The sequence below is a fragment of the Sinocyclocheilus rhinocerous genome, unplaced genomic scaffold, assembly GCF_001515625.1.
Source record: "Sinocyclocheilus rhinocerous isolate Xijiao unplaced genomic scaffold, SAMN03320098_v1.1 scaffold756, whole genome shotgun sequence".
Classification (NCBI taxonomy): domain Eukaryota; kingdom Metazoa; phylum Chordata; class Actinopteri; order Cypriniformes; family Cyprinidae; genus Sinocyclocheilus; species Sinocyclocheilus rhinocerous.
The window spans coordinates 312,250-324,734 of NW_015662039.1; the positions used below are offsets into that span (position 1 = coordinate 312,250).

A 12,485-nucleotide genomic window follows, 5' to 3' on the forward strand; every position below is an offset into this window, starting at 1 on the left:
ATTAAGCAATGCATAAATACATGATGCTGTTTTGTTCATAATTGTTTATGCAATTTACGAAATTATATTTGATTTATATGAGTAAATTTAGACGTAATGCACGTTTTTTTATAGACAGTTATTTCCTTGCGTTGAACATTTAAATGTGCTGCATTATTTTGCTCATTGCACCCTCCTGTGGTCTCGGGAGACAAGCCAAAAGTTTTCTTAAGACCTATTCAATCTGCATATAAAACATTAGAAATTAAATATTCGTTTAATTTTTATTGTGTGTTTGACTGTTAAAACAAAAAAGATTTGTTGTTTGTCTCAATAAATTGGGTTAATTTAAAAATACAGTGGTTAAATAAAAAAAAAAAATTCTATTCTTTTTGTGATACCGAATGATATGAAACATTATATCGTTGACACATTTTTTAGCTATATCGCCCAGCCCTAGTTTAGTGTTTTTTTTGTTTGTTTTTTTGCGTTTTTGCCTTTTATTACTATAGGACAGTATAGAGGCACATACAAGGCTATCGGTGCTGACCCGTTTAGTGTTTTTAATAAGTTCTGTTTAAAAAGTCATGTTTTGTTTCATTATGAGGGTAAGTAGTAGTCGCTTTGGTGAAGTTTCTTTAATTTTATCGAGCAAGTTTTATAAAGTTATTTTGGTGCATAGAAACAACTCTATATGACCTTTTGTGCAACTAACTCATACACATGTTAAGCAACCTTTAATTGTTTAGTGGAAAGGTCTGCCAAAATAAGAGTGTTTTACCTTAATAATGTGTAATATTAATAATCAATATTAATATCTTATTAAACTTGGATTCACAAGTTAATAACGTTTATAAAACTTGTTTTATTATGTTTCCTGAAAGCACAGACCGACTTTAAGTTGACAGGTAATTCTTCTGTAAGTTGAGCTGAAGTTAAAAATTAAGTTAAATTCGAAGTAAAAAAAAAACAAAAAAAGTCATGAAACTGGTTGCTATAAGTCTTCTTAAAGTGTTCTCAACTACTGTTTTTTTTTTTTTACAGTGTAGTTGGGAGTGGTACATAAAACAACTGAAGTCACACCTGTTCTTTTTGGAGTGCTCATCTTTTCCCTTCTTTACCCCAAATATCCGTGTGATCAGAGTGCTGAACAGGAGAGTCGAGGAGTTCCTCACCTAGAAAGAGGACAGGATGGAGAGATGTACATTAATCATTCGAGCTTTGACGCACAATATTACATTAAAGAGGTCAACTTCATTTCAAATCTTAAAATCTTCATTTTCAAATCGCTTGTGGCTACTCCAAACATCAGTATGCTGTGCACACAGACAGACAATTAAAACAAATATTGCAAACGATTGAAACGAAAATATAGAAAATGCTTTCTGTGAGTCAAGTTCAGACTGATAATGATGTTGAATGCAAATGGATTGCTGTGGACTGTAGGCCAGCAATACACTTATAGACTGATATGCAAATAGAATTAACAACATGTTAACTTCTACAGCCAGATTTGCCCATGCTGATTTCGTAATGGGTAATCGCAACACTATTGACAGCAGACAATGGATTGACAATGCCTGTAAAATTTCACCCAAATTCTGCTAATGTGACTGCAACTTTTAAGACAAAGCAGTGAAAAATGGACTTAAAATTTGACTTAATGTTAGGGAAAAGTAGAAAATGCTCATGAAAACGAAATAGTGACTGTTGGTACTAACACTTCAAAGGGATAGTTACAAAAAAATAAATATTTACTCAAACTTATGTCTGTACGACGTTATGTCACTTCTTCTGTGGCACATTAAAAAAACATTTTGAGAAATGCGTCAGTGTTGTTTTGTGTTCATACAATGGAAGTCAATGAACTCCAACGTTCTTCAAAATATCTTCATGTTTCACAGGAGAAAGGAAGTCATACAGGTTTGGAGCAACTTAGGGTGAGCAAAGAGGAAAAACTTTCATTTTTGGGTGGATTATTTCTTTAAATAGACCTCAGGGGGGAAATGTAATAAAAAGATATGATTTAACATGAGAGAGTAGTGAGTCAGAGCACATGATGATGGCCCTCGAGACGATTACAATGCAAAAATTGGTCTTGGAGCTCAAGGGTGTACAAGAGTCACAAAGTCCACGTCATGCAGGATTTGCAGGGTCTGATGACATCTTGTTCCAGGAACAGTAAAAGGCCTTCAAATCACAATCTTATGTGGCTAAAGTAATGCAGGACACACCAAACTTAATGTTCGAAGTGTTACTGCCTCATAACTTTGATCACATTTTTAGGTCAGCTTAAGAAACATTCCTCACAGACTACAAGAAGACTGTGTGTGTTCTCTGTGACTGACTGACTGCTGCATTCTGGGAAGGATTAGGCCTACTGTACTCTACAGTAAAGCCTGCTGGCTGGAGCGCTGCAGTAAAGAAGCAAACGGCTACAGTAGCAGATCTTTTGACATCTTGTGAAGAAAATGAAGTGAAGAGAGATGTATGAAAGAGACGTAAAAGCAGACAGACAGGTATGAGGGAGGAGAGCACAGGAATGTGACCTGGAGTTGTCGCAATCGTGACCTGTAGGAGCCGAGTCGCCCATGTGGAGGTGATCAAAGCGAGCAATCTAAGGCAATCGGCCAGGACCACCGCACAGCTGTGTGTGTGCGTGTGTGTGTGCGCGTGTGTGTGTCCGCACGTACGGCTCCTGTCCCTAGTGTTCTCATTCACTTTAATTATCAACCTGTCAGTGCCTCAGCAACAGCTATGGCCTGACAGGGTGGTGTACTGTACGTGAGGAACAGTGAACAAATGAGTGTGAGAAAGGATTATATACACTTTAAGCCCCTTTTACAAAACAATAAAATGAAATATGTTTAGTCTGTGCAATGCATGTATATTTGGATGCTTCAAGTCAAACTGAAAAATATTTAAAGGGGTCATATGATGCAATTTCATTTTTTCCTTTCTCTTTGGAGTGTTACAAGCTCTTGGTGCATAAAGACGATCTGTAAAGTTGCAAAGACTAAAGTCTCAAATCCAAAGAGATATTCTTTATAAAAGTTAAGAGTCAGCCACACCACACAACCACCCTATAATGATAAAAATCCACCCAGTGTTTTTTTGAATCTACTAAAATCTTTACCCCTTTCTCATATCGAGCCGATCTCAGATGCCTGTCAATGTGACGTCACACAGACAGCAGATGTAGACAAGAACGGCAGTCACAGTGTATACTATATATTAAAATAAAATGAATTGACTATGTCGGCAACACTTTACTCTATGTAAGTCTTTATATGTCTATTGCATTATAAGATTAGTTTTAGTGCATTTATTATGCATTATAATGGACCTTATAATGCATTGTATGATCTTAATAATAATTATAATCACAGTTATAATGCATTAAAATACTTATCTGTTAACTGTTACACCTGTAGAAATGATAATGCATTAAAACATGTAACAAACAAACCTTCCAATATTATAATGCATTTTAGAATTATTTATAAAAAGATATAATTCATTACACTGTACATTATGTATACCTTTATAATGTGTTACCACTATATCTAATAAAATGGCATGATGGTACTTCGAGATACATATTCTGTGGTCAACCATGTCTGAAAAGCCATACTTTTTTTGTTATTGAAGGAACCTACATAGACATTGCATAAAAATAAGTAAAAGGGTATACTCACGGCCCACACAGGAGAAGTGAAACCCAGGATAGCAGCTTGCATGCCATCTGACACAAACGGCACAATGTTCTCCCCCAGACGTGTGTCTCGATACAAAGCCCTCAGGATGTTCAGAGCGTGGACCTGTACGTACATAAAAACAAGGACCTATTAAACAGGCCTGATTCTACTCATATTTTCCTCTTAGAGAAGAAGTGTGTGTGTGTGTGTCCACCTGTGGCACAGAGCTGCTCTCAGTATCTGCATCATTAGAGGGCATAGCCAATGCTGTCAGAGATCTCATGGTCATCTTCAGGAGTCCACAGCTGGATGATTTGGGCTCAGAGGACAGCAGGGCCTACAAAGAGACAACATTATTACAGCTATCATTTACAACGGAAGATTAACAGGCAAGTTCCCACACATTTGACATGGTTTGGAATTACATGAGGCTGAGTAAATGATGACAGAAGCTTCAATTTTAGGTGAACTGTCCTTTAAGCTGTATTTCAGACAGCACATTCCTTTGAGACGGGACCAGTGAATGACAGAGGAAAAATGACTCACAGTGTGTAACCGAATACGGCCTCTGTTCTTTTGTCCTCGTGCCAAAGGGTGTGAACTCATCGCGCAAGACCACCTTTTCCGGGACATACCGCAGGAATGTGCACTCATGCCAGGTGTTGAGTCTATCCATCCTCTCCCTGTCTCATTCTTCCCTAAAACCCTCTCATTGTCTTGCATTTCAGATCCAAAGCCCATTTTTTCCTTGACTTCAGTATTCAGCTATTCTGACCTCTCAGAGGACTGTCCACTAGGGATGATCTCCATCATAAAAACTATATGGAATCAATTAACGATCCGCAGATGTTCGAGTAACACTAATGAAACTAATTCCTGTCTTCAGAGATTGTCAGGTTATTACTTATTTGTGCAAGTATGATTGTTTTGGAGGTACTATGCAACTAATACATCACACACATTTGTGGGGAATTTTACAGTTAAGTACCTCTAGGCATTAAAGGTTCACCAAAGTAATTTTATGTTTACGTAGCCCCTGCTAATAGATTCGGCAACTACACTATTATAAGAGCATCTTTCTTCTTCTTCTTGTTATTATTATTATTATTATTAATGTTGAAAACGGTTGCACTGCCTAATACATTTGTGGAAACCGTGATGCATTTTTTCAGGATTCGTTGATGAATAGAAAGTTCAAATGAACAGCGTTTATTTAAAAGAGGAATCTATGAAAATGTAAAAGTCTTTAGTGTCACTTCAATGTGTCCTTGCTAAATAAAAGTAGCATTTATATAAGTAAAATATAAGTAATGTTGGTAAAATATAAGTACAATTTGGTAACACTTTATTTTAAGGTCCAATTTTCGCCATTAACAAATCATTAACTACGGCTTTTGCCTCAAACTCCTAATTCGCTGCTTATTAATAGTTAGTAAGGTAGTTGTTAAGTTTGGGTATTGGGTAAGATTAGGGATGTAGAATATGGTGGTAACACCAAAATTGCTTATTAGCATGCCTATTATTAACATATTGGCTGTTTATTAGTGCTTATAAAGCACATGTTCTACATCCCTAATCCTACCCAATACCTAAACTTAACAACTCCCTTACTAACTATTAATAAGCAGCAAATTAGGAGTGTGAGGCAAAAATCGTATTTAATGGCGAGAATTGGACCTTAAATGGTTACTCCACCCCAAAATGAAAATTTTGTCATTAATCACTTACCTCCATGTTGTTCCAAACCCGTAAAAGCTTTGTTCGTCTTCGGAACCCAATTGAAGATATTTTGGATGAAAACGGGAGGCTTGTGACTGTCACATTGACTGCCGAGTAAATTACACTGTCAAGGTCCAGAAAAGTATGAAAGACATCGTCAGAATAGTCCATCTGCCATCAAAGGTTCAACCGTAACGTTATGAAGTGGCGAGAATACTTTTTGTACGCAAAGAAAACAAAAATAATGACTTTATTCAACAATTCGTCTCCTCCGCGTCACAGTAGCGCCATTTTGGAGAGTGTCCACTGAACGTAAACTGCGTATACTGTTCTACTTGTCAGCCGCACCACACGGATGCGCTGTTTTCGTTCAAATCAAAGCGTAAACAAACGTTAGAAAACGTATCTGTGTCTTTCATAATTTTCTGGACCTTGACAGTGTAATTTACTTGGCAGTCAATGTGACAGTCACAAGCCTCCCGGTTTTCATCCAAAATATCCTAAATTGTTTTCCGAAGACGAACGAAGCTTTTACGGATTTGGAACGACACGAAGGTAAGTGATTAATGACAAAATTTTCATTTTGGGGTGAAGTAACCCTTTAAAATAAAGTGTGACCAATATGGTCATGCAAAGTATGTTTTATAAGCACTAATAAACAGCCAATATGTTAATAATAGGCACGCTAATAAGCAACTAGTTAATAGTGAGAATTGGTCCCTACAATTCAAAATAAGTGACTCCATACTTTTGTCATTATAAATACACTGTAAAATACCCTATTTACCTATTAATACTGCAACTTGTATACAGCCACTAGTAGACCACTAGTGAAAATGTAAAACTTTTTTCCCCATTGAAATGTATGCATTCAGTTTTTAGTTAATATGATAATGTCTTCAAACATCGTTTTGTTTTGCGTGTACTTAAATGACAGAAACACTCGTGATTTCGGATGCAACGGTACACAAACATTACGGTTCGGTACGTACCTCGGTTTTGAGATCACGGTTCGGTATGGTTTCTGTACAGCAGGAGGAGAAAAACTAAACAAATTGTTGTTGTTTTTTAATTAAACAATGGTTTACTGAACAAATTGCCCTTTCTTTAAATAAATTCAATTATAATTACAATTTTCTATAAATCTACCTCATAAAAAAAACAAAATAAAAAAAATCTACCTCAGCTTCTGCTCTAAGTTATAGGGAGCCCTTTTACATTAGGAAGGTTACAATTAACAACAGGCTAAATTCAATTAGGCTACTATTTTATTTTTAACTATAATAATCAACACTCAAAAAAATTCTATGCAAACATGTATATTGCACTCAATGCCGTTTTTAAATTAACTTCTAAATTATAAAATTTCTATTTGTTGTTGAAATATAATAATTTACACAGTGGCTGTCATAACTTGTTTCATAAAAGATTTATTTAAACATACATTAAATAATTAAGAACACTAACAGGTAAAGTAAAATATAATGAGTCTAATATTTCACTTCTCTACACTTCATTTCTCTAGTGAACTAATGAGCTGTGGACACTGATGACTTGCCTGAGGTAAATAAAATGCTACGTGACATTTTGTTTACAAGCTGTTTTAATGACGTCTTTTCGCAATTGAAACACTGATTGAGCGATTACATGAGGCATGAGATGTTCATTCATGTTTATTTTACGGTAAAACCGAGGCGTTCATACAGCGATCTGTCACGGCACATCAAAGAGCGACAAAACGATATTATTGTCTGAATTTCCTGAGAAAAATTGAATGATTTGTTTGGTACACATGCATACTGTACTGAAAGTCCCATACTGAAAATGTTTGGTATGAATAAGTGTACCGTTACACCCCTACTCGTGATTAGTGTTACAAATTCACTTATTTAAGAAATGTATATTTTATTTTACTATACTAATTTTATTTTATTTTACTAATAAAAACTTTTATTTTACTTTCTATTTTAATGTCATAACTTTCCTGTTTTCATGTTTTTAAAAATCCTTTTTTTCCCCAGGTTTTATTATTTTTATTTAAAAAGTTGCAATTGCAGTGTAACGTACGTTCTGTATTATGTTGTAGATTAAAGAGAAATGGATTACTGGGTGGAGTAAATGTAGGGCGGGGACTTGGTTTTATCCATCGGCTGTTGATTGGATGGAGGCAGATCTAAATGTGAGCTTGCAGGCGATTATAAAGTAAGAAAGGAGTGGTGTTTAAGCAGACTAAATGATTAGAAAAAGTCTGACATGTCATTAGAGAGAAACCTGTCATTTCACTGGAAAATCGAGTTACAATACTGATTAGAGCTTACAAGCTCATTACAAAGCTAAGCTAAAAAAAAAATGTTCATGCACAAATCATTCACAATAGAATGAATAAGATGTATTAAGAAAATATAGTGGGGGGATTTCTAATTAGTAAACTTTAAATTTAGAAATTTATACAAGAGGAAAGTGCTATTGTTTCTTTAGGTGTAAATGATTAATTTGGGAGGATAAGAGAGCTAGTGGTCTGTGCCGTACATAAAGGAGGCCCAAGGTACGAACCTGTATATAGAAGGGTATTCCTGCACTGCGGCGGGTCGCACACAGTTTGGAGGAGGGGTCACTGGATTTCACTTCCTCAAGAACCTCCTTCAGCCAGTGTGCTGGCAGCTGTTGCAGCGTAGCGCTCCCACTCCTAACACACACACACACACACACACACACACACAAGACCTTGTTGTGGAATTCTGAACAAGACATTTTCTCCCAGGACTGTTGGTATCCAAGTTTGTGTGGTTCCCAGTGTCTCTCAGACATTTCTGTTTATGTTTTCTCTGATGTGATATTATCCACAGTTTTCAAAGCAATCTAAAAATCAAATCACATCCAAATGTGATCTCAAAGCACAGACTATAAAATTAATTTAATTTAAACACTCATTCGGGGAAAATGTCAGACTAGAGCCAAGTTATACTACAGAGGAAAAGCTGTGAAGATAAACATCATTTTCGTTGTGCAATCATACAGAGACTTGCTCTGTTGTCAGTCATGGTTTCCAAAAACAATATTAAGCTGCGCAACTGTTTGATCATAATTAGATATATTCTTGAGCAGCAAGTCAGTATATTAGAATGATTTCTGAAAGATCATGTGACACTGGAGACTGGAGTAATGATGCTAAAAATTCAGCTTTGCATCACAGGAATAAATTACATTTTAAAATATATTCAAATAGAAAAGAGTTATTTGAAATAGTAATAATATTACACAATATTACCATTTTTACTGCATTTTTGGTCAAACAAATGCAGCCTTGGTGAGCAAAATAGACTTCTTTCTTACCAAAAGCATAAAAGCACCCAAACCTTTTAACTGTAGCAAATGCTACAGGAAAATTATTTTACTCACAAAGCCATGATTAATAAAAGAAATCTCAGTAAGCCACACCATTTAAGCAATCATTCATGTTCGTAGCACAAACAGTACATGATGAGTTACACAACAACGATTAATATTTCATGTTAAAAGTTTGTTCAAAACCCTATTCCAAAGTATGAGCAATAATAAGAGAGATGCTTGCCTAAGCAAGCACTGTAATTACACTGCAAACCTCGGTTGAATACACACACAAACACATAGCAGGAGCTGCCCAAGCGTGTGCAGGACGCCCACTTTGAGAGCGGAGAAAAATGCGAGGCTCTCGTTATGAAAAGTACCGTTATACCAGACGCGCTGGACCGAACAGGCCAGATCAAACAATCCAGACCATACACACACAATACACTACCCCAAACATAAGGGGAAACCTTCAAAAGGCAGGCGTCGAACGCCCCACAATCAACACCTCGTAACGGGCTTAGTGGTTGCCGGTGGAGCCGTGTAATCACACAGCAATGCTTTTCCTCCAGAACCACCTCTGAGACTCCATACAGACACAACTGCTAATGCAGGCCCATCCACCACAAACGCTTCCTCGGGGATTTCAAAAAACTTTGCCATCTCAGGTTTGAGCATTTGTTTGCATGCCTGTTTTTTAATAGATAGGGATGCTAGAAAAGTGACTTATATGACAAAACAGAAGAAAAAAAAACAGATCACCCACTTGAGCACTACATCTCAAAGGCTAGTCAGTATTACACACTAATAAAAAACATATTTACGAACAGGTCTGGCTTCATTATGGTATGTAGTGCCCACTTTTCTTTTATTCTCAGATACGCGGTCCAATAACTTTCCAGTTTAATCTAGTTCAGTTTTTGTCTTTGCCCAAGCACTTAAAAGCACACAATACACCTACTTTTCTCCATTTCTCATAACCTGAGAGAGTTTGGCAGCACCAACATTGCGATTAACGTGTAGTGCTTGTCTCAAGTCGTATGGATGTAAATGAAGAAACAACTGGTTGTTGATATTTATGCAGAAAACATTAACCAAACTCACTTTCAAATTTCGTTTGTGAGTCTTGATAACGTAAACGAGTCTCTTCTGTTATTGTATATGCTTTGTATAAACAAAACTGTATTTATCACTCCTAACAGATTAAACAACAGCTACGACCAGTGTTATTTTTGTATTATTTTGTATGTAATTAGAGTTATTATTTTCAATTAGCTTTTATTTTTCTATATTTCAGTTTTCATATTCATTTTTTTTTTCAATAATGTTAGATTATTTTGTCTTTTTTGTCATTTTTTAAATAGTTCTAAACAGTTGCAATTTATTAGTATTTCAGTTTCAATATTATTCCAAATTTTCAGGGTTTCTGCAGGTTTTATGAAAGTAAACTAAAGACTTTTTAAAGACCTTTTAGGGCTAAAAAAGAAAAACCTTTAGGCTTAAATACCTCTGCTCCCAACCACAAGAATATAAGTACATTTTTACTGTATTTCTGCTGCTGCAAAAAAAAAAGTGATGCATTTTTGTCTTGTTTATGGTATTCCGTAATGCGATATATCACGGTAATGAATATGCACGATATTGTTATCGTGGGCACTTCTAAATACCGTGATACACTTACTTGAGAAGCAAAACGAAATGAAAAAAAGTTCATTACTAAAAATATTTGCCAAAAAAAAAAAAAAGTAAGTTTTCATACCTCATTGACAGATATTTATGTTGTTTTAAGCATGAACTCGCTTAATTCTGTTTAGTTTTAAGACTTAATTTTACATTTGCATCTTAAGTATCTGGATTTAAGGATGTTCAGATATTTTTATTGGAAAACAAAAATACTGATGAAAATATTCTTTTTTTTTTTTTTTTTGCAATGCATGCAACATTTAATGCCATGACTTAATTAATTGAATTATTAAATTAATTAATTAATTTCTTTAAATTTAATTTAAGATTTTCTACAACCTTTTAGACCAACCGAAAACCTGATTTTAGTACTTAAACTTATTTCAGATAGTTGCCAAGGCAACATTTCTAATTTTTTTTTTTAAATAAATAAATATTTCTATTTAATTTTAGCTTTATTTCAATTAACAAAAATATGTTTAATCATTTAAGTTTATGATAATAACACTGGACACTGATTGTTTTCAAATTTCAAAAGAGTTTCATGAAAACGAAGTAGAAACTGCAGAGAAGCGAATTAAAAGCAGAAGAGGAAAGCAGAAGGCAGGAATGGAGTCAGATCATTAAAGACGCTCCCTCAGCAACTCCACAGCAGCAGAAGCGATCCGATGTCCCACTCATGTCACACTCGTGGCAGCGAGCGAGTCAATTTCCTTAACCTCTGCACAGAGACCACATTCCAAAGCTCATTAAATCTCACATTTCCAGATGTTAACAGTTTTCAAACTTCCAGATTATTTGAAGCTTGTGCTTCAGGAGCAGTGCTGGTTTCCAGGATGCTGGTTGAGGAGGAGGAGGAGGACTGGACTCATTCAGGTATGAAGCATTATTGCCAAGCACAACATCAGGGGCTCTGGTGGAGCAGTCCTTATGACTCCCTCATTAATAAAGATGCGCACTTGTTCTGACTAAGGCCTTTGGGTTGAAAACATCTTGAATTTTGTAAATGACAAGGGGCCTATTTTACTGCACAGAGAGCTGATGAGTCTGGACGTGTGTTTTAATCATTATTATATAACCGCTGGGACAGATCGAGCAATCTGATTGGCTTAGATCTCTCACCTGCAGAGCATCTCAGTGAGCCGAACAAATCCCACGTAGGCCAGTTCAAACGCCCCCCTGTGACGAGACTGCAGCAGCTGCTCCCGAAAGTACTGCCCCACACCTTCCACCTGACAGAAAGACGGACACAGAGATTAACAAGATGGACATGTGGAATTGGACACTCACATTAAAAAGTTTTCATTTTGCACATACTGCCTCAGTTAGGTTTTTTGAACACGTAAGTATACATGTTGAACCAGACATAGAGCATTCATTTTGAGGTCTACAATATTTGTACTTTTGTTTGTTTGTGTTTTCTCAGCACAACAATACAGGTGTTAATACTTCCATATAGCGCCACTAAAAATGTCCACTACATCATTTTCAGATAATATCTAAAATAATTACAGTCATCACAATTTGAATCTACTAAACATGAGTAAATCAGGGAATTCCGTGTAATTATACACATTTTTCAAATATAACAGACGCATAAAAAGAAATTATTTCAATTAAATAATAATTAAAGCACTTTGAAACTATTTTCTTTTCTGGATAAATTGAGAATCACGTTGATTGAGAATTTATTTTAAATTAACAAACATAGATGATATGCAATATAAATAAGTTTTAGAATCAATAGCTTAAAACATTTTAAGTTTCCCTCTTTCATGGATAGATCGTTTCATCTTATAAATGTGTTTAAATTCTTTATATTGTTCAGTCTTTTAATCTTTGGTAGTGACTCTCTCGCGAGAAGTGAATCACAGTTTCAAGGCATGTGATTGGCTGTTCATTACTGATGTCACACTTTCATGTGCATGTGCTCCATTAACTCAGGATCAAGTCTGAGTTGACAGAGAAAGTTGATGATCAGCTTCATGGTACCAACAAAGCCGGATTTGGACTGGTTTGGTCGACACTAATCCTGTAACCCTGAGTTTGTTCAGCCACCATCATGGTACAGGCCCCAGG

General features: G+C 35.7%; 1 protein-coding gene across 2 annotated transcripts in view; it reads right to left on the reverse strand.

The window, feature by feature from the left end:
* LOC107727366 (THADA armadillo repeat containing) overlaps positions 1-12,485 on the reverse strand; it is a 97,487-nt gene that overhangs the window by 66,808 nt on the left and 18,194 nt on the right. For both annotated transcript variants that reach the window (XM_016537210.1, XM_016537209.1), the window contains exons 11-15: positions 11,529-11,638; positions 7,950-8,082; positions 3,892-4,014; positions 3,678-3,800; positions 1,063-1,154 (exon numbers count right to left, since the gene is read on the reverse strand). In XM_016537210.1, the coding sequence (XP_016392696.1) occupies positions 1,063-1,154; positions 3,678-3,800; positions 3,892-4,014; positions 7,950-8,082; positions 11,529-11,638 (581 nt within the window). The remainder of the gene's footprint in view (positions 1-1,062; positions 1,155-3,677; positions 3,801-3,891; positions 4,015-7,949; positions 8,083-11,528; positions 11,639-12,485) is intronic.